Here is a 23,627-nt window from a genome sequence, read left to right as displayed (position 1 = left end):
AACCTTGATCACCTGGTTGAGGTTGTGTTCATTACATTTCTCCATTGTCAGTTTATTCTCTCTTTTTTCCCTTTTCATTTCTTTAGGGGAAAAAAACACTATGTGCAGCCCACGTTCAAGGGTGGAAGTGATTTCATCACATTACATTTCATTTACACTAATTAAATTTATCTAAAGAGAGTTCACCAGGAAGACACAAGGAAGACACATGGGACCCAAGTCATCTCTGTCCAGAACATCCACGTGAGAATGGTGGTGGTGGTTTGTCATTCATTATGATAGAATCTAGAGTGTCTTTACTTTCATAGTATTTAGTTATTTTGAAAACTTTTATTTTTTCTGTCTCCTTAAAATTCTATTCTGTACAACTTCAAAAAGTAAGTATATGTTATATATATATATATATAAGTATATATATAAGTATATGTTATATATATATTCATGTATATATAAAGTGAGTATGTTATATATATATATATTCATATATATATGAAATGTACAACTTCAAAAAGTAAGTATATGTTATCTATATATATTCATATATTCATATAAGTAAGTATATGTTATATATATATGTTATATATGTTATATATGTTATATATATATTCATATATTCATATATATATAAAGTATATGTTATATATATATATAATATATATATATACACACATATATATATGAAACGTCCAGAATAGGTAAATCCACACAGACAGAGTGGTGGCTGCAGGGGGCCGAGAGAGCAGGAGTGCTCTCTGAGGAAGGACTGCTAAAGAGGTATGAGGCTTCTTTTTGGGATGAAATATTTGGGAAATGGATAAAGGTGGCAGATGCACAACAGCGTCAATTGCCAAATGCCACTGAAATGTTCACTTTACAATGGCTAATTTTATGGTATGTGCATTGACCTCACTGATTTTTTTCGAAGTAATATACTTGGTTATATTGGATGAGGGGGTGGGTGAAACAGGTGATGGGGATGCAGGAGGACACTTGTGATGAGCACGAGGTGATGTACGGAAGTGTTGAGTCACTACATTGTACGTCTGAAAGTAACATTACACTGTATGTTAAAAAAGTGATATGCTAATGGACTGATATTTTATGTTTCTTAGTGTTTTCCTGTGTGACATTTACCAGACATCAATATTTGCTTACCAATTAAAAACATCTCTCTCTACCCATCATCAGTCCATCCCATTCCCCCACCCCCCTCTCCTCTGAAGCCCTCAGCTTGTTTCTCAGAGTGATGGGTAGTGAAGAGGGCACGTGTTGCATGGTGCACTGGGCGTTATACGCAACTAATGAAGCATTGAGCTTTACATCGGAAACCAGGGATGTACTGTATGGTGACTAACATAATATAATAAAAAAAAACATTAAAAAAAATCTCTCTCAAGCTTTGTGTACAAGTCTGAATTTCAGTTATGTTCTTTCCCAATCTGGGTGCTGAAGAAAGGTTGTAAGGTAGGTTTCTAGGGTTAAATCTCAGAAGGCAGAAAAATCTCTGTTGGTGGAATTTTGCCTAGGCAACTGTTCAGGAATATAATAACTCTGTGACTCCAACTGCTTTAGTGTTTATAACCATTATAAGATAGACTGTGGTCAAATTGTGTGGAGGGGAATGTTTAAATTTCCACTGTGTGAAGACCACTAAGGGTCTCGAAGTTGATATAAAGACTATTTTAAAGATATTTGAGATTGAACATATACAAAAAGAAGTCTTCTTTTATCTCACTAAAAAACAGAAACTTCTGGAAATGAGGCTGCCATGAATGGTTACGGCCACTGAGAAAACAAACAAACCAAACTAGCAAACAGTAGTTCCTACATGAACATACATTATCACAACATCCTTATCTCCTGCTCATTCTCATTAGAAGCCCGTGTGTTTTCACAGAAGCCCTTTCTCCCTGCTCCCCCAGAAAGGTATGCTGCAGACCCTGGTCCTTAGCAGTTCAGGGAGCCACTCCTGCTTGACCCATATGCATGTGAGAGATTTTGTCCTGTTATTTCTGCTTTTGTCAGTGCAATCTGCAAGTCCTCAATTAGTATATCTAAGAGTATGGAGGAAAATATAATTTCCCTTTCTCAAAAAAGGGAAAATATAATTGAGATTAATTACTACAAGATGAGAGTAGTAATTATGATTGGCTGAACTTACAGGATATAGAGATTTTCAAGAAGTCCTTCTTTAATTGTTGTAAATTTTGTCTCTTCATTATATTCAAAACAGTTGAAAGTACAGTAGGAGCAGCAAATGACATGTGAGATAATTTTGGTGGTTCACAAGTTAGCTTTTAAAACTATACTGTTTACATGTGTGAGTTTTGAGTACATATAGAAAACTCTTTTTTTTTTCACTGAAGCATAGTTGACACACGATGTCGTATTCGTTTCAGGTGTACAATATAGCGATTCAACACATAATGCTATGCTGTGCTCACTACGAGTGTAGCTACCATCTGTCATCACACAGCACTAGTACAATATCATTGACGATATTCCCTATGCTGTGTCTTTTATTTCCATGGGTTATTAATTCCATAACTAGAAACCGGTATCTCCCACTCCCCTTCACCCATTTGCCCATCCCCCACTCTTTCCCCTCTGGCAACCACCATTTTGTTGAAAAATCTTAATTTGGCATAAATTCATGGATTTATTTTAAATTTTAAAAACCACAACTGGCTTATCAAACCTATCATTTTAAAATTATGATTACTTAGGATGAAGTTTTTCAAAAGACCAAATCAACCTGAATTTATAAAAAAATATTAGGTAAATAACATGTTTTAATTAGTATAGATGTGGCAAAAATATTTTAATACTCAGAAGCAGCATTTCTACACTTGCATGCCACACAACCTTACCCCTCATATACCATCAGCAAGTCACTGTAGTAAACAGAGTGGAGTATTTACCTAAACTCTTTCAGTCTGTCGGCAACAAATCTCACTGTTCTCTGCTTCACTACTCCATAATATGGGTACGAGCGTATGAGGGTGGGTGCAGGTTTCATTCCCAAAATACTTAATGTAGACTTCTATCTCATATTGTCACCAGCTAGACCCCAGGACCTCACTTTGCCCGCCTGCTTGTACTCACCAACCTTTGTGGCGCATTTTCCCTTGAACTCTTCTCTCCAACTTATCTCTTTACTCAGACAAATGGAAACCGGAAACCACCCCTCACAAGAGCAACTGTCCTGACAAGACCTAGAGCTGGCCAAGACCACCCTGACCAGTTTGAGCTTAATCCCCGACTTGTGGCTGTGCAGATGGACCATGTCGTGACCTCAAGAATGACTGATGACCACATTAACCTCATTATAATACTAAAACCTCCACCCAAGGAAGGACATGAGCCTCATTTACACAATATGGGCAGGCTTCCTTAAGACACATACGTGACCCCATGCCCACCTCAACACATGATGGCAAGGCTCCCCTATCTAAATATTCATCCTAACCCTGAATGAATGGGACCCATCCACCCTTCTTCAGGAGTCACAGCTTCGGAAGTCATTCCTTGTAATCTCCTTGCTTGCTGCAAATAAAGTGTTCTTTGTGCAACCACTCACATGGTCCAGCTTCTGACTCACCAAGGAGCCAACTCACGTGGGTTCAGTTACAATATTGAGAAAAGATAACTGCTTATAAAGTGTTGATCTATAAAATAAAGTTTTGTAATGATCTATAAAATTTACTTGGAAAAAAATACAAAGAAGCTACTGTCAGAGAAGAAAAATAATTTTCTCTCTGCCCTTCTAGCTTCTCGGCTGAGACCTCATATAATAGAGAACACATTAACAGGTAAAAACCCCAAGCAGTTTACTGATGTGTGCACCTACTGTATACACACAGATACCAGGAAAACTGAGTAACTCCGCCAAATGGCCAAAGCTATCACCTTAAATACCAATTCCAGTTAAAGACTAAAGAAGACATGGGGAGTGGGGGAGTGCCAGGTTTTCAGGCAAAGCACAGTAAACACGGGAGTCGCTGTCTTGCAGGTGTACGTCCAGACCTTCCCCATTGACGGGAGCTTGTCCAGATCCAGTCATTCTCATCTTCCTGGTGGGAGAGGGACACCCTTGCAAGTGGAGACTTCTCGTGTAAGAGCAAATTGCTCTTCCAACAGGGAAGTGTTTCTGCATGATTTTCAGAGCTCCTCTGTTGTTTGCCGTTCTGAAAACCTAATCAGCCTAAAATAATCCTTATGCCAGGAAGCTATATTTTGGGGTGATACATCCTGCTCCTCTTTACTTCTATCAACAGACAGGTAGCACTGAGAAATACCAGCAGCCTCTCTACAGGTGTGGAGTTTCCCCACGATTTGTACTTAAAAATGTATTATAAAACATAAGGAGAAATATGGAAGTAGGTCTCCTGCACACTGCACACATGTAAGCCCAAGGAAGGCTTTAGTACTTCTCCCAGTTTAGAACCAAATTTGATCTAAAAAATTCATCTAAAACATAGCCCCTGGCAATTCAGATAAAAACTGAAATGAAAAGAACCTTCTCCTCTTTCTAGTAAAATGTTACTGCTCAAGACTGTTCTAGATAAAAGAAATAACATTCTAAATTGGGAGTGGTATAAATAAAACATAATTATTTGCATGAATGTTTTATGTGATATCCTGAAGTTTATATTTCCATTCATTGCTATGCGAGAATCCAAAACATATTAAAAACTATCACCCCAAAAAATTCCTTCCTCTCTTCCTCCCATTTTCATTCCTCATTTCTCTTATTTCCTTTATGAAATTAAGATATTTTAAAGTTTTAAACATTTAAAAATAAGACAATATTTCATTGATTTAGAAACTTTGGATGTAACTGGTAAGGAAGAATATATCTCTTTTAAAAGTTATTCAAGTTTGACTGTTTAATTTGTATTTTCCAAGTGTCATTACTCTTTCACATGTCATTTACACATTTGCTAACGTTAACATTAACTTACATGAAACTTTAATTAGATACCGTAAAAACAAGTCATTAACTATTGTGAATTCAGCTGTGCAAGGAATTGCAGGTGATACAAAGAATAATCCAGCGTCAAGGCTGAAATGGAGGAATTTAAAAGTATACACATATCTTCAACATAGAATCAAGAAAGCCATAAGAAATATTCAGGAATGGGGCACCTGGGTGGCTCATTCGGTTAAGCGTCTGCCTTCGGCTCAGGTCATGATCTCAGAGTCCTGGGATGGAGCCCCACGTTGGGCTCCCTGCACTGACTTGGTCCCTGAATCCTTAGCCTCTTTATTAAAAGCCTCCAATCCTCTGGCCCCACCTGTTGGCAACATAATGTGCAACTCTTTGGAATCATATGCCCGCATAGCAGAGACACCTGCTGTCTTTGAGTGAATTATTTACTAAATAAGTAGAAATTTTCATCAACACATTGCAATTCAGAAGAACTGATTTCTTTTTAAGCATGGTGACCTTCAAAGGTATTTACTTTTAGAAATAACTCAGAGATAACTAATTCATTGTCACAATCCACACTTTTTACCAAGCACATTTTTTATAAAATTGCAAATATTTAAACTATGACGATGCTAAGGCAATAAAACACCTCTGTTAGATGATAAGTAAGACTTCAATCCTTTTATCCCAATCAAAAGGCTTTCTTGCTGTAAAATAGTTTAATTGCCCACTATTCTTTGATCAAATGAGATGAATGCTAATTTCTAATTCACTCAGTATCTGCTCTCTATTTAGAAGCATATTAAGTTAAATATTGGTTGTTTGGAGTGGGGCCAGGAATGATGTGGACTCTACCAAATACTATGAAATTACACGAATCTCAGTTTTAAAGTGAGTGTGGAACAGGCATGCTGATCTTCTGATTTCTTGTTGAGCCATAGGAACCTCAGAATAGAGATGTCCAACATTTACATACTTGGTATTCAAGTGGTTTGTAGCTTAAAAAAAAAATGGCTAGAAGCACCTAGTAGACTGACTCGTAGATACATATATTAAAGACTCTCTCATTACCTTATCAGGTATTTGCAGTACATAAAGAAAAAAAATGCTACATAATTAGAGTTGGCCTGTGTCTCCTGACCCTGACTCAGTTACTGAGGACCAGGGAGGTATTTGTCTTGCTTCTGTCCACCGATGATAGATGGAATATCACTGAATGAAAATTTAAAACTTATCCTAGAGTAACTTGATTCTGTTAGATTCCTTTATGCAAATGAGAAAAAAGAAGAAACAAGATTGTGTAGGTCTAAACCATTTTAGAAGTGAGTTTTTCGGGGCGCCTGGGTGGCACAGCGGTTAAGCATCTGCCTTTGGCTCAGGGCGTGATCCCGGCGTTATGGGATCGAGCCCCACATCAGGCTCCTCCGCTATGAGCCTGCTTCTTCCTCTCCCACTCCCCCTGCTTGTGTTCCCTCTCTCACTAGCTGTCTCTATCTCTGTCGAATAAATAAATAAAATCTTTTTAAAAAAAAGTGAGTTTTTCTTTTTCTTCAAAGTGTTTTTTTTTTGTTAGAGATGCTTACCTAATTTTCCTTAATTTTTATGCATACTTGTAGATAGAATAGCATGCTATTTTGCATCTCCACATGCTTACATGTCTTTAGGATTGGAACATTTTGTATTTGTTAATCACCAAGCATTATCTTCCCATTTCACTCCTATTCCCCAAGAATACACCCAGGAAATTCGCAGAGCTGAAAACAAGGGGTGTACAATTCAGCACTTACTCCATAATCAGTAGAAAGTAGAGGTGAGGGAAAGTCAGAGTGGGGGCTAGTTTTGAAAAGTTGTTTAATAAGTTGATTTTTTTTTTACATCCAAACCCATATAACTATAATGTTTACATACTGTTTTGAATATTCATAGTATTGAAAGACAGAGATAAGAAAAAAATAGTATTTTTAGGAATTATCATATCTTATTATGAAAGACAATTAGTGTCCCTATTCTAGGGTTTTTGATATTTGAGAAAATATTAAATTTGTGCTGTTATTGATAAGGTAACAGAAATTAGTCTGGCTATGATTCTAAATTAAATGTAAACTTTTTCCTTCTGACAATTAATCAAGAGCCCTTGAGTACCTAAGAATCCTTAGTATTTCCCTCGGGATAATGCTAATACAAAAGAGAGCTGGTTTTAAATAATATATATGTATAAAGACATGAGTTTGATTCCTTTGTGATTTAAGGTAATATATCAAAATTGGAGTTTGTGGTACAGACTATATTGGAAATTTCAATAGAAAGAAAACCCACTGATCTTTGTATAACTCTGAACTTTTTTTTTAGATTTCTTTTCCTTCTGTTTTCTAGAATTAATCATTCCCTCATTGCATATTCATATTTAAAATAAACTGTGGGTAATAATGTTGCAAATATTCTCAATAAAACAAGTGACAAGTTTTCTTATTTATGCTAACCCAAGCTCTCCTGGCTTATTTAAGAGTAACAACATGTCCACATAGATAAAAAGAAACTTCTTAATTACGTGAAATTTGAATAGTTTCCTTTGCATATCAATCAAATCTTTGTACCACAAGAAAAGCCAGATTCAAATTGAGTAATTTCAGTAAGTTATCATCAGACCTCTACCCTCTTAGATACCATCTAAAATCTAAATTGATCGCTCATATTTCAAGTCTCTTTATGACTCCAAGAGAATAATGTAGGTTTTTAATGTACATGATCTACACTGTACATTGATTTACATACCATTGACAAATAGTAATAAAAAAACCCCAAAGAATATAAAAATATAATTAGAAACATATAACAATCTATGGATTTCATGATTCTATGTAAACATAACAATATAAATTATATAGATGAAGGGGCTCAGGACAGCCCCCCCTTAAATGTACAACTTTGGCTTATTGTGAGCTGAAGGCACCTGAGACTGTGCATTCAAGATAAATTTTGTCCTTCCCTAACCACATAGAAGATTCTAAATTGGGGTTTTTCCCAGAACAAAGGTTATTAAAGGAGATAAATTCTATCTGAGTGACCCACCTATATGGTAGGACAAACATCTAATTATCAGACATATGCTTTTCTTGCTGGGAGATGTGTATCCCTTTCCTCTGAAGCCCCAGGCCCCCACGCCCTTCTCCCTAGTTCTGGATGACACAGAGACCTCATCCTGTCTGACTCTCTTTGTAATTCCTATGTCTATGTGGATTCCTCAAAGGTACACCTATTACATTTGATTTTCTTCTGTGAATCTGTCTCGTGTCAATTTGATCCTTAGTCCAGCTAGAAGGACCTTTGAGAGACAGGGATTCTTGTTCCCCAACATAGACGTTGGCATATACGAAGCAATCAATGTTTAACCACCATCTCTCTGAGAGAAGCAGCTCTGATTGTATCATTTGTCACTTTCCATACTCTAGGCTCTACCACCATGCCCACAAAGGTGAGGTCCCTGAACTCGGAGCTGGGAAGAGACCCACAATCAGTCCTCAAGCAAGATGAGTCAGCTTCAGTTCTAACAACCCACTGTTTTAAGTAAATTATGTGACTAAGATGTAGAGGCAATGACGAATTCTTTACCATTTGTGGAAGAGTGATATGCTGTTAACACTTTGGGAAATAATATGGTGCTATTTACTAAGATTAAAAGTATATGTCTATATATACATACAAATGCATGGTTTTTTCTTACAGTAATTCCATTTTTAAATTATACATTTTTTAAAAGATTTTATGTATTTATTTGAGAGAGTGTGTGTGAGCAGTGGGGTAGGGTCAGAGGGAGAGAGAGAGAGAATCTTAAGCAGACTCCACACTGAGCAAGGAGCCAAATGCAGGGCTCCATCCCAGGATCCTGAGATCATGACCTGAGCCAAAATCAAGAGTCTGATACTTAACCAACTGAACCACCCAGGTGCCCCTAAATTACCCATTTTTGAACACTCAAGTGTCAGTAGGTAAGTAGTTTATAGAATACTGTAATGATATGAGAATATATTCCAAGCATTTGTCTTAAGTAGATTTGTGGTTGCTAACTTGCTAATCTTCACAAGAACTCCGTGTGGTGTGTTTTATTAATATCCTCATTTTACTAGGTAGGAAACTAATGTACAGCATATGCCTAAAGGCACACAACTAGTCAACGGCAGCACTGGCACTTAAATCCAGTTCTAGAATTCATGCTTTTGCCACAATATTGCACCCACTGCCTCTCACAGGAGTCATGAGGGTAGATATCACCGCCCCCCCCCGCGCCAAAAAAACAAAACAAAAATAGAAAGTATAGTTGGATAAATTAAAATGCATCCTAATTTTGGTATATTCTAAAACCATTAAAAGGATATAGCTCTAAAGTTTTTAAAAACACTAAAAATTTTCATCTCTTTTAGATTTCACATTCACATTTTATACTGTGTAACTTAAGTTTATAATAAAATTTTTACAGAGAAATTAACCTTTTCTTTATTTTCTTGCCAATTCTGTTCCTTCCTTTTGAAGTTTCGTACATACCCTTCTATTTCATAATTTTATTCCTGAAATGCTAAAAATTTAACATTCCCTCCCTCACTAATGGGCAGTCTAGCAAACTGCATACAAATTGTTCCAGGTGTCTTTATAAATATTTTAAATTAAGTAGCAATTCAGATGTTTTAGCTTGCATTTCTTTAAAAAAAGATACCTCATTGTAAATAGCAGAATAAAAACTAGTTTTCAAACACATTCCAGCAACCTTACTTTTCCTTACATTTTGTTAGAGGTTCTGAGTCAGGCAAGGGAAACTGTATCTTTTTCTTCTCATTTTCACTTGTATGGAAATAATATTTAAAAAGAAAGATTTCAGGGTTTTGAGGAGCTCTGAGAGGTTCTCCCCGGTAGATTTTACTTTTTCTTATATCTGCTGTTTCTACATTAGCCTCTGCCCCTTGGTATCAAGGCACTGAATTGAAAAACAACAAACTGGAAAATTTTGAATGTAAATCTAGAAATTTGGCTTCAAAAATTAGATTTCTATATATCTATATCTACTATCTACCTAGTATATATAACAGATAAATGTGTATATATATGTTTTATAAAAATAAATATATTTATATAAGTAAATATATTTATATATTATAAATATATAAAACAATCTAAATATATAGATATAAATTATATATTTAAATGTATATATACACAGACAAAATATCCCCCCCTTTCTGGAAAAATATCTTTAGGACAAAAATGCCACTGAGTGACACCTTTTTGCATATAAACTTGTTCAGAAGAGCTGATGGAGGATGCTTTCCTTTCGCCCCTCTCTGCTGTCTTTCTGTTCTGCTCTATGAATAGGATGACAATGAGCTCAGGAGTCCTTAAGGCACAGGCTGCCTTCAGAGTCTAATAACCTTTTCAGAACATGATCCTGTCACTTGCTCTGGACCTTTGTCAATATTGGAAGCTATCTGTAGCCAGCCCTATCAGCTGTTTGCTGAAATATTAGCCCCATTCTTCTTGTTAACAGACTCTGTTTTCTCCTCTTCCTTCTTCTCCCCACGCCCACCCCCTCCCCCAGCATTATCAGTGTGTCCAGCTTCAGGAGATGCACAGAGCTTGCTGTAATCCAGAGGTGATTACCTCACTCCCCTTTGCTACATACAGTCCTCCTCAACCTCCTTTCTCTATGCTGTCTCTTGGGATCCCAGGCTGGAAGGGGAAGTTGGTTGGGAGAGGACCTGGGAAGAGTTTCCTTGCAATAAAAAGAAGGAATAAACAAACATAATAGGAGTCCTAGTTTTGCCCCTTTCCACTGGCTTACCCTCAGACTTTGCAGTTGTGATGTCTAAGGCTGTGGTATTCACGAGCACCTGACAAACAAGGCATTGGAAAAATAACCAAATTTCAGGAAAGGGGCACGACATAAGGAGAGAAATAACCTGAGTTCTTGGTGATATACTTGCACTGTCAAACCAGCCCTTGATCTACATGAATCTAGGGGTTTTATTAAAATAATAAATGTCCATGTTATCTAAGCAACTATTTTTCCGATGTTCTGTTCATGCTGTGCACACATCCTGGTTATGGTCATAGTACCTGACACCTACTGAGCAACTATTCAAGAAATGGCAGCCATGGGGGAGAAGATTGCCAACTCGACAGTTTTTCCCTTCCTTTAGTGTACTCTAGAATCCCCCTGGGGAGTTAATAAAAATGCAGGTGTTCCACTTCTACCCTTTGAAATTTTTATTCGGAGGGTCTGAGGTTGGGTCCAGGAATCTGCATGCTTAATATCCACCCAAGGTGATTCTGCTGTTGACGTTCCATGTATCACACTGAGAAACACTTCAGTGTGAGCTGAAGCAAATTATTGAAGAGTGGGCACGACTGATTCAGAGGGAAGGAAATAGTGAGTAGAAACAATCTTCCTGTCCCATTCCATCCCATTCCCCATCAAGAAGATTATAATATATAAATTATGCTGTGGGCAGCCTACCCTTTGAGGCCATAAATTACACCAAGGACTCTGAGAGCACTTACACAATTTTGGTGGGTTCTTTACTTCATACGTTGCCCAGAGGGAAGCTAGGGAAATTGAATACTCACATTAGCTTGGATGATGACAAAGTACCGAGTCTTATCTTCATAGTTGAGCCTCTTCCTTAACACTACGTTTCCAGTCAACATGAGGGGAATTTCGAAGGTGTCATTGGACATCTGCAAACAGGGAAAGATACGGAATCAACTCCTTCGAATAGAAGATGAATTGGAGAATGCAGTGTTGCAACTTAGTCCTTTGAAAGTTACAGAGAACATGCATATAATCTGAAAATAGAATATTGCCTGTAAGCTTCAGATTTAATACTCTCATCATTTTTTTAAAGATGTATTTATTTATGAGAGAGAGAGAGGGTGTGCACACGAGAGAGAGGGAATCTCCAGCAGACACCCCTCTGAGGGCAGAACCAGCTCTGGGCTCCATCCCAGGACCCAGAGATCATAACCTGAGCTGAAACCAAGAGTCTGACACTGAACTGATTGAGTTATCCAGGTGTCCCAATATTCTCAACATTTTTCAAAAACTTTGCATGATGCTCAATGGGTTTCACCAGGGTCATTTGATAATAACCAGGAAACTTGTTTCTTGTGGCAGTTTTTCATATATTTTTAGGGTTCCCCATCAATAGCCCTGGGATATTTCTAAATCAAAGTTCAGGTACCTGGAAATCTTCTCTGTTACCACCATTTGTTGTGTCACCAAAGAGTTCAAACATTGCAATTTATGATTACTATATAATATTCTTTTACAACATTGGTATAGGGGAGGGAAATGGGAGGAGGAGGGAGATGGTGACTTGTACTTGGTTCTGTGAGCTCACATGTCATTACCCAGAGCAGGTCACTCTTTCAACCAAAAAAAAAAAAAAAAAAAAAAAAAAAGAGGGGACACTCCTGGTATTTCTCGAGAGAAAGAAAGAACCAGAACATTTTGGAAACCAGCACAAATGTCTTTGCTTTAAATGTAGTCAATCAGTTCAGCAGCTATTCATCCCTAAACTCGTTCTTTATTTATTTTAGATAAAATTCAATGAAAATGATGGCAAAAGAAAAGAGAAGGAAAAAAAAAGGAAAGAGAAGAAAAAAAAGAAAGCTCAATTTTAACTGTTCTGATTTTGTGCATGGGTTAAATAAAAGTGCTTTGTTTTAGTGATGAGTTTGCAACATTGGTAATTAAAATTTAATGATTCTGGATAGTACAAATGCCTGATTCTTCTCTGTTCCACATCTAGTATAAACGTTCATCCACATCATAAAGAAAATACAGGTAATGGAACAAAGATGCTGATAGTACAAGTGACCATCTTCGATTTACTCTGTATTAAGACCAGAACAGAAACTCCATCCCCTCTGTTTTGTGTAAGTTTCCTAAAAAAGTACTTTTCACAGTAGATCTGTTTATATGACATTCGAAAATGATGACAATAAAGTTGAACATAATAGTAGGTGTGACAGATTCCTGAGGGAGCCCTGCCTATCCTCACTTCCTGATAGACATCTCATGTCTTTGTATAAAATCTCCCCTTGAGTGTGGGAGGGGCTGTGACTTGCTTCTAACCAACAGGATACAGCATAGGTAATGAGCTGTCACTCTTGTGGCTGCATTGTGTCATGGACGACTCCATCTTGCAAACAGACTGTGTCTAGACACTCTCCTTGCAGTACTCAGAGGTATACAGCAAAGGAACTCAGTGTGGTCTAGAATGGGTCTAGACACTCTCCTTGCAGTACTCAGAGGTATACAGCAAAGGAACTCAGTGTGGTCTAGACTGGGTCTAGACACTCTCCTTGCAGAACTCAGGGGTATACAGCAAAGGAACTAAGTGTGGTCTCTCAGAGCTGGGAGCAACTTCTAGCCAACAGTCAGCAAGAAGCCAATGCCTTCTATCTTAAAATCATAAAGAAATGAATTGTGACAGGAGTCTCAGTTTAGCTGGAAGGAAATTCTTCCTTAGTGGAGCCTCCACAGGGGAACCTAATCTGGTCAACACCTACATTGCAACCTTGTGAGAGCCAAGCTGAGTTTAGACTCTCTAAGTCACAGAAGCTGCAAAAATCAGTGTGTGTTGTTTTAAGACACTAAATTTGTGGTGGCTTGTTATATGGTAATAGATAACTAACACATCACACTAACCCCTGAAACTTGTCTCAAGGATCAGTGGTGGCATATAGTAATGGTAATCGATACCTGCTACATTTGCTGAGTATTCAAAATAATAATTTCAAGTGATAGTATATTTTACTTCTCTTATATTTTGGAATACAGAGACATGAGGATATACTCATATATGTTATTAGAAAATTACCCTCTTGGGGCGCCTGGGTGGCACAGTGGTTAAGCGTCTGCCTTCGGCTCAGGGCATGATCCCGGCGTTATGGGATTGAGCCCCACATCAGGCTCCTTTGCTATGAGCCTGCTTCTTCCTCTCCCACTCCCCCTGCTTGTGTTCCCTCTCTCGCTGGCTGTCTCTATCTCTGTCGAATAAATAAATAAAATTTTAAAAAAAAAAAAAAAGAAAAAAAAAAGAAAATTACCCTCTTCTTTAAAATACAGAGATGAATAGACAACTTTTCAATAGTTTCTCCAATTCTCCTTTCCTTAGAGAGAAAACAGCGTGATATAGATTTGAAATGTCATGTTTCTGGATATAAACTAGTACCAGTGGCTAACGAGCTGATAGCTCGTCACTGCAGATTCACAGCCATTGATGAAATGAATGATGCTCTTCTGTTGTTGTTAAAACTTCAAAACGATTATATCATTGTTGCTGCTGCCCAGAATGGTTCAGAAGGAAAAAGAAGTGTGCATACTAGTCTTCTAAAGATATACTGAAGAAAGAAACTGATTGGGAATTAATTGTTCTGCTTCTATATGGTTGATGATCTCTTACTTTACTTGGTCTTTCCATAAAACAACATCTATAAACTCTGGACAAAATGCAAAAACAAAAACAAAAACAAAAACAAAGAATACCAGACATCCTTAGAGAGATAACCAAAGTAGAAATACTCTGGGAGATACCACACACTTGAAAGAAGAGATGAAATGGGTGAACTTGCTGTTTTACAGTACCTAGCACCTGGAGGGGCGGTCAAAATTCTGATAGAAAGTCCATCTGGCCTGGAGAGTCAGGGGATAGATTTTTGAGACAACCAATGCTGATGGAAGGTGAGAAGGGGCCTTAGAAAGGAGAAAGATAGGAAGGGAGAGAACGAATGCCACATGTAAGCTGTGTCCGACTCTGTAAGTGACCTCTAGAGCACACATGCATGATTAGAACAGGTGCACTAAGAAAGTATACGGAATTGAGATTTGAGCTGCACCCAAGAGTTTTTAACGTAAGTCAACAATGTTGTCTGGTACATTAAAAACAAACACACAGAAAAAATCTTCTCAGAGGAATATAACAGAAATAAGAGTCTCTCCACCACATAACCTTCACAACGTCCAGGACGGAGTTCAAAACAACTGGACCCATGATGAACCAGGCAATGGGATCCCTCTTCAGGAGAGAAAATCAGGGAAGACCAATGTTAGGAAAAGCAGAGGAGGATTTTAAAGCAGCTACTTGAACTCTGTCTGTGCTCAGAGATGTAAATAATATACTCACTGCAAGTGAGATCACAGGAAAACTCAGCAAAGATAGGCAAACTCTAAAAACGTGGAACATTTAGACCTGAGGATTATACCAGCTGAAAAAAAAAAAAAAAGACCACTGGACACACAGGACAGGTTTATTTGGAAATCAGGACCCGAGTTGTCATATTTCTATCTCTTTAGAGAGAAGGGAAATCTAATCTGAATGTGAAATTTCATGATTTTAGATATTGGCTCAAAAATGATTTAAATTAATTTGTGGCCACAGGTGCCTGGGTGGCTCAGTTAGTTAAGCGTCTTACTGTTGATTTTGGCTCAGGTCATGATCTTGGAGTCCTGGGATTGAGCCCCAAGTCGGGCTCTGTGTTCAGTGTGGAGTCTGTTTCGGATTCTCTCTCCCTCTCCCTCTACCCCTCCTGCTCGTGCTCTCTCTCTGTCAAGTAAATAAATAAAAATACGTTCTTTAAATTAATTCGTGGCCAAACAAAATGTCTGTGAGTGAAATGAAACTTGAGATCATTAATTTGTGATTTCTGTTCATGAATAACGTACCATCAGTTGGAAAACAAACAAAAAGTCCTGAGATTTTTAAGTGGGACAGACCACGCTACAATTTTTCTATTCCATACACTGTGGGACTCATTTGAGAGAAACCATAATTGTGTCTACAAATGCCAGAGGTGGCCACATTTTCAGGTTAAATATGTTTGTCATCCATACAGTTTTGTTTTGAAATTAAGAAATTAGTAGATGAATATTATGGCACTATTAACAGAAGCAATTATGAGCAATTGAACAGTGGGAGGTATAAACCTCAGTAGGTAACTGAGGTTTACGTTAAATTTTCATGATGGGTAAAGATGCGTTCTCTCTGGAAGGATATGGCTGGGCTCATGCTTTCTCCCCCAATAAACCCCAAGTTAAGTGCTCTCATGGTGTCTTATTCTTTTGCCTCATTGAATTAAGCCCATGCCCAAAGAATGTCTTGATTTATTCCAGAGTAGTGCTGGCTTGCTAGAGTCCATTTTTCTTTTTCTGTAATTTGGACACTGCATATGGCCAATTGGCTTATCCAATCTATAGGGAGTAAAAGGTACATATTATGTTTCATGCCAAGTCCACAAGTCCCTGAAAGGGGGAAGCCTTCAGAACGAATTACTGCACAGGTGACAAGGAATTCTAGCCTCCCAGAATGTCTAAAAGATCATTCCTAAGTAATGCAGCTTTGTCTCACACTATATCTAAACCTTGGAGAGGTTGGTTTTTAGTGCAATGCAATAAATATTTCCCTAAAATACATGGCCAGGCTGTCCTATGCTTGCTGGAAGTTTCATTTTTACAGCTTAAAGAGTAAAAATTAGGAAATGACCTTCATAAAATGTAAGCTAGAAACATGGTGCACATATACAATTAATTCTTTTAAAAACATAAGTAGTAAGGAAGACAAACGGTCTAGAAATGAAATGTGCAGTCAGCTCTGTTTCTGCTTTTAAGGAAAAGTGTTTCTCTTGTCCTTTTGTCTTCTGCTCCTTCTTTGATTTTTTTCCACTCAATTTCTTGTGCAACCCTTCTTATTGATGGTCTTTTTCTGTCACATCCTCTTACTTCCCTGTCTTTTTTTTTTTTTTTTCCACTGCGTCTACCTACAAGCACATGGAGACACACATCTTAGGAGAAAAGACAGATAAAACAAACAAAAATATCTGCTATGCCCAGGAGCTTTTCTTTTTCTTTCTCATTTTTGTTCTCTGAATGTTTTGAAACTTTTACCATAAATACTGAGCTGTGTTATTAGAACACAGGGGAGAAAGATTGCAGCCTGTCTGCTCTAGAAAGAATCCTGAGTCTGAGGCTCAGAGGCTCCATGCACACTGGCCAGCCGCCCCTGTGAGCCCGTTTCTCTTCCACCCATGAACTGATCCATCCGAAGAAGATGAGAACGCTCACAATTCACTTAGCTCTCACACTACATGTGAGAGGTAGGTCCTATTGGCCATTCTTAGTCTCTGCAAGCTCAGTGTTTTTGTTCCTTTGCTTAAAGTTTATATAACAAATACATAATTTAAATGTAAAGACACAATATTAACTTAACCACTTTCTATTTTCCTTATATTAAACATCCAGAACAAGCATTCATTTAGAAAATTCACTTAAGAAATGATTTTAAAATGATGCTTTGGGGAACACATGGCACCCTGAGAAGCTTTCTGGGGGAAAGAGGAAGAGAAGGGTGGCATGCAGGGCTTCTCACTCAGGATGCAACAAAACCATTTTGATCTTATCAGTGTGATAGAGAATGTAACATACTGGAAGTAATAATTTCACGGCCTAAAAAACAGTGTAAAAATCTTATGGTCTAATTAGAAATAAATAATCTAAAACAAAAAAGTGGGGTGCTTGGGTAGCTCAGTTGGTGAAGTGTCCGCTTTCAGCTCAGGTCATAATCTTGGGGTCCTGGGCTCAAGTCCCGCATTGGGCTCCCTGCTCAGCGGAGAGTCTATTTCTCCCCCTCCTTCTGCTCATGCTCGCCCCCCCCCTTCAAATAAATAAATAAAATCTTAAAAAAAAAAAGAAGGCTACATCTAAAGGCTTTGTTCTCTTCTCTGCCTTAGGCTTCACTGGTAGACGACGGCAGTGTGGTATTACTTGGCATGATACATAAAACATATGCATCCCACTGGTCACACCATCTCTGCTGATTTACTTAGAATGCTTAAGGGTCCACAAGCACAGTGGGAATGTGGTGAAAATGGCATATTGTACCTATAAATAATTTTAAATTTTTACCTACAAAACCCACCAAAAGGTTTCTTAAAGTGCTTTTTAAAAGTATAACAACTAGTTAAAAGACTATAATTTTGAGATAATTTTTAACAGCGTAATGACTACTAATGTAGTTTGAGGAGCTAAGTAATAAAATAATATAGTAAGGATCAGCTGGAGTAGGCACTATTTTTATTCCTCATAGTGATGTCACATTGCAAGTAGGTACTGACATACCGGATCATCTGGATTATATTGGACAACATATTCTATCTGTCCATTTGGTCCATCATCTATGTCTGTAGCTCCATTGTCTCCTGAAAATCCTGTAAATATCGTGGTGCCAACTGGAGTGAGCTGAAAATAAAATAAAATAAAAACTGTCAATCCTCATTCCATCAACAGCATACTAGAAGTGTTCCAGCACAAGCCCAGCCTTTTGTTACACAAAGGAGAGCAGGCTGCTGCCCAAGGCCACAGACCTGACGTGTTTCTAAAGAACACTTGCAAACCTTCCATAGGAGTTCTTGTAAAAGCTGAAATTTCCAACATCACGGTCCTTGCTTTGGGTAAAAAATAGAAGGCCCTAATTCAGTGTGAAGCACATTTGGACCAATTTATGACCATCAGCATCTTAGCCCCTGTGGAGAGAATGCATCTGTTGTCCCTCCTTAAAAAAAAAAAAAAAAAAAAACCTTGATGCATTAAGTAATCGACAAGCTAGAATTTAAATTTTATGGGAAAGTTAGTATCTTTATTTTAAAATCAAAAACCATGTCGGAGAGATCAATGACATGATGTGCCAGTGGAAGTCTGAGGAAGGGGACAGCAGTGCTCTGCATATCAGGGGAGGGAGAGATCTCAGAGTTTCTGCACTCGCAGAAAGCCATTGAGTGGCAGGTGTTGGCAAGATGGCCAGATCTTTTCCCTTGGGATTCAAACAACAACAAAACTTAATATGGCATACAAGACCATGATTTGGCATTTGGCCTGCGTATCTAGCTTCATTCACTGTTGCTCTCCACCAGAGAATCACTGTTATTTTCTCTGACCTGCAGGTCATTCTGTGCACCGTGTCTTTCTACATCCAGAGCCTCTAGTCCTCAAGCTTTAGCTGGAATCCTCCTTATTAGTTACATTTCCACTTAATTAGTATCACCTTCTCCTAAATCATCCCCCACAAAGCATTCTCTATTCCACATCAGAATAAGGGATCCTTTTGTCGTGCTTGCATTTTATACCTTTCTTCCTTAATCACTGCATTGAAATCATGAATAAATAAGTTTTGTCAATAGACATAATCTCTCTGCCTCTATGGAGCAGAGGCTTTTCATTTTTTTTCCCTTATTTTTAGAGATATGTTTTGTTAGTTTTTAAATGGGATTCTTTCATGGAGAAATAGTTTCAGAGATTGAAAAAGAAAAGAAGTTGTCTCATTAATTCCTGTTTTCAGTGGGTACATATTCAAGTCTCTACAGGGATCCACCAAATAATGAGTAAATGAGTGAAGTGAGCCTGATGTGCTCGGGGGCAAACTAGGAAGCACATATATTCTATAAAGCAAATTCTTGCCATCATGGAATATAGTCTTCTAATATTCTAATTTTATAAGAAATGCCTTAGTTCTAAAGTTGGCCACAGATTTTAGAGAATTAAACTGAATTAATGGGCCAAACAAAATACATGCATGAGGTACAGCAACCACCGTACTTTGCAACTCCTGATCTAGAAAAAAAAAGGTACAATTATGATGAAAGAAACAAGCCATCGATACAAAGTAGCAGGTATTTACAAAGTCAGCCTTCCTGGCAGGCAGGTCCAAAGGGCGAACTTTGACTTCCAGCAGGTCAAAGAGAACACAAAGAGAGAGGAGATGGTCTCAATAGCACATATGAGAACACCAGGACACCATGGACAGGGACACTGGGTGAAAACGTGAGGTCACTGAAAGACTGCTAAGACTTCTAAGCTGACCATTTTGTATTTTTTAAAATATAATCCCAGTTCCAAAAGATACTGTGCTTTCTTACAAAAAAAAAATAACCTATTTTTATGCAGCTTGCTTTGATTTTTAAATTATGAAATTTTATTTTATTTTTTTATATTTTTTTAATTTTTATTTTTTATTTTTTGATGTAAAGTTCGATGATTCATTAGTTATGTATAACACCCAGGGCACCATGCAATACGTGCCCTCCTTACTACCCATGAAATTTTAAAATTGAATGATGATTTATTTCCAGATAACTAATAAAACAAAGTATTTTTGTGGTAAGAATGCCAAAGCTGGATCTCCTTGTATTCCTATCTCCTTTCATCAGCACTCTTAGAAAAGGGGTCATCATAGTCAAGTCAAACTCTAAGCTTATTTAAAAATTAGGAAATACTGTTTAAAAAAGAAGTAGCAATGGAAAAAGGATCTGCTTCAAAATATACACACTGGATTTCCTAAGCACATGATTATCACCTATCCATCACCTAACATATGATTTCAAAGTATCCTCTTCCTCCAATGTGAAAATAAAATTGTTGATAACCTTAAAATAAAGCAAAACCAAAAACCCTACAAAGTTGTTTTTGTTTTTTTTTTTTTTTTTAAGTAGGTTCCACAGCCAGTGTGGAGCCCGGGACCTGAGCTGAGACCAAGAGTCAGACACTTAACTGACTGAGACACCCCACGAAGTATTTTTTTAAAGACTTTGTTACCAAAACAAAACAAAACAAACAAACCACCCCCCCAAAAAAAAAACAGTGCTGTGGGTTGATTTAAAAAGACAAAAAGAATCAAAACAAAAAATGAAACAGAGAAACTTGAACAGTAGGTGTGGAAAGATTTTGAAAACAACGTGTCCGTGTCTTTCCATCTACTCACACAGAGGCAGCGTATCTTACCGGACTAGACTCATTGTGGGGAGGGATCCTGAAGTCCTGAAGCCAAGGGCAGAACACAGGTATTAAGGGGAAGGAAGAGGAGGTCAGAAGAGCTGGGAGCACATGCCAGGGTCTGGAGATGCTCAGACAGTGACTGAGCTGGATGCCAGGGGGAAAGGGCTTTAGAGCAAAGAACAGAAACTGCTGAAAACGATCAGAGTGCTCCCTATTTCCTCAATTCTGCCAGTCCCTTTAATGTGCACCTAAAAGGACAAGACGCTATAACAAAAACTTTTTAATATCAACTCACTATTACTAAAACCAATTTTTTTCTTTCTTAGCAAGTTTTGTTTTGCTTTTTAATTGAAGGAAGGCAATATTTCAACACAATCAGTAGTGCATTACCTGTACATTACGAAACATGGAGGCTTAAATTGTGATGACATATCAGAGTTGTTTAGAAGTAAAACAAACGAGAAAACCTTACTATTCTCTCACTTTTTCATGTAACCATTTGTATAATATTAAACTGCAGTATTACTACATAGTGTCATTATTTTTCTGTTGGAAATTTTAAATTATGTAGACAGGTTGTCAGTTTTCTACATGCTGCTTTAATAATATAAATTCAATTTGACTAGACGTAAAGTTTGAAGTATTATTTATATATGTAGGCAAAAAACAACAACAACAACAAACAATCTTGCCTTGGAGTCTCAAAATCCAAGATGCAAATGAAACCTCCCTGATGATTTGGATAAGTAATAAAATGGCACTTGTTATAAGAAAAGAATTATTTTTAGTCAAGGAGAAAATAAAGCATAATAGTCTCTAAATCTCACAATTTTTTATGTTTCCCAGTCTTACTCGAGATTGTTTCTAAAAATAAATATTTATGACAGTATTTGGTTGGAATAGATTATTTGAAGGATTTTACTTCTCACTATGTGATATTTGCAAATCCAAAGACATATTTGCAAATTCAAAGACCCTAACCACAAAAAAGCTCTATGTTTTTCTCCATTTGGACAGATGTTTTTGAAACTCATAAAAGGTGACATAAAAGTGCTATGGAGCCTCAATATATTATCGTCAATTAATATTTTTCCTCTTCATCAGCGACATCTTTCTTTTACATTTAAAAATCACATTGATAAAGATGTATAATTTTTAGTACCTAGTCATTTAAAACAAACCCTACATTATATTTTTGGTTGCTTTCATAAAAATGCACTTGGTGACAAAGCCCAACATAGACTATTGTTGGGTTACACATAAAAGGACTTCCTGTGCATTTGTTCATGGCTATAATTTGAGGTTACTCCAAAAAGTACTTCAATTTCAATCACTCTCATTTTATGATTTAAACTTATTTTTTGGGTGCCACACATAATAATTGCCCCCAATAGAATTTACGTGCCCACATATATTTTTGTTATTCCTTGAAATTATAAGTAGAAATATGATTCTACAGTCAATTCTATTAGTTTATATCTTTGAATGAAAAATACAAGAGAAATAATTGCCTCGTTGTAGACAAAGAGAATCCATCTTATCATTTCTATAATGATATCATAATAAAAGTCATAAATGATCTCTCAATAGGATTTTAAGCTCTTTACGAAGAGGAGAATTTAGGTCCTTGAAAATTAAATGGAAAGCATTATTATAACAGCAGTAGATTTCAGCATTGTATTTCATTTGGTGCTGTGTCTCTTTACAATTTCACTAACAATTAGATTAAAGATTTTCCCTCCAACTTTGAAGATGTGGTATTTAGTTGTTGACAGCAAAGGACTCAGGAAATATGCCTCGTTATTAGTTCAGCATCTGTATAAACGAGCGAGTTCTGCTCCCTTCCATAGTTGTATGTTTAGACCAGACATCTTAGTACACATTGCTCCTACTTGTTTCCACTACCAGAATGAGGAAACATCCCCATGCAGATGTACACAGGTGAAATGCTGCACTAACCTGGGTCAGCGATTGGGGTGCACACATTTATCTGTAATCTATCAGACACAGGCTAGGGTTAGGGATGTAAAGCTAATACAAGAGAAATAGCTAAGAAAAAAGAAGATAAAGCATTTAATCTTTATATGGAAGTTCTGGAGAGACCAAAAAGGTCCCAATGAAATGACCTATACTAGATGCAAACAAGCGAAAGGGAGTTGGAACATGCAAAATGATGCTAAAAAATAGATTTCATTCATTTTCATTATAATACACCCAACGGAAGTATGCACATATGTATGTACACAAGCATGTGTGTGCGCACACACACACACACACACTGCATAAATATGAATACATACATGTCACCATGACTTATTCTCAGTACTGGAGGCGGGGCATGGTGGTGCTTCGTGAATTTCTGAATACGACGTAGAGGTGAGAGTCAGGCTGTTTATTTCAAAGCTGTGTTGCCCTATACATTATTATTCAGAGTTTCCAGGGCACATCTGCCATGCTGATGGCCATGTTCTGTGTTCTTTAATATTCCAGCAAGTCTTAGAAATATAAATTTGGTTTTCTGAAGGGCATTCTAACACACAGGATGATTATCAGGGTGGGCAGCTGCCTGAGGGTGCCACTTACTTATTTAGTTCATGTCTCTTTCCACAAGGATTTTATACAGCTATTGGGAAATACAGAAAATGCATGGATACATGCAAATGGAAAAGTTAAAGGAAATCAAAGCAAGAAAATTCAGTATTTCAAGAAGATGCAGAAGACAAACTAGAATGTGAATGTAAAAAATGAACAGCTCTCAGTGAACTGTGTATCCTGTGATCCATGGCTACTGAAGCTAGCTGAAAAATTATGAACAATGCTCCAAAAGGAGAAGACTTGTCCTCACTTACAAGCTTCCTTGCAATATTTCCCCACAGAAGCTTT

At 37.3% G+C, this 23,627-nt stretch overlaps 1 protein-coding gene across 1 annotated transcript in view; it reads right to left on the bottom strand.

Annotated features, from left to right (window-relative positions):
* PCDH15 (protocadherin related 15) overlaps positions 1 to 23,627 on the bottom strand; it is a 1,685,023-nt gene that overhangs the window by 477,333 nt on the left and 1,184,063 nt on the right. Inside the window, exons 8-9 of the mRNA XM_034662367.1 lie at positions 18,096 to 18,215; positions 11,546 to 11,656 (exon numbers count right to left, since the gene is read on the bottom strand). Of these exons, the coding sequence (XP_034518258.1) occupies positions 11,546 to 11,656; positions 18,096 to 18,215 (231 nt within the window). The remainder of the gene's footprint in view (positions 1 to 11,545; positions 11,657 to 18,095; positions 18,216 to 23,627) is intronic.

Source organism: Ailuropoda melanoleuca, chromosome 6, assembly GCF_002007445.2.
Source record: "Ailuropoda melanoleuca isolate Jingjing chromosome 6, ASM200744v2, whole genome shotgun sequence".
NCBI lineage: Eukaryota > Metazoa > Chordata > Mammalia > Carnivora > Ursidae > Ailuropoda > Ailuropoda melanoleuca.
Note: the sequence above shows the minus strand (reverse complement) of the source record. Positions and strands in the feature narration are given on the sequence as shown.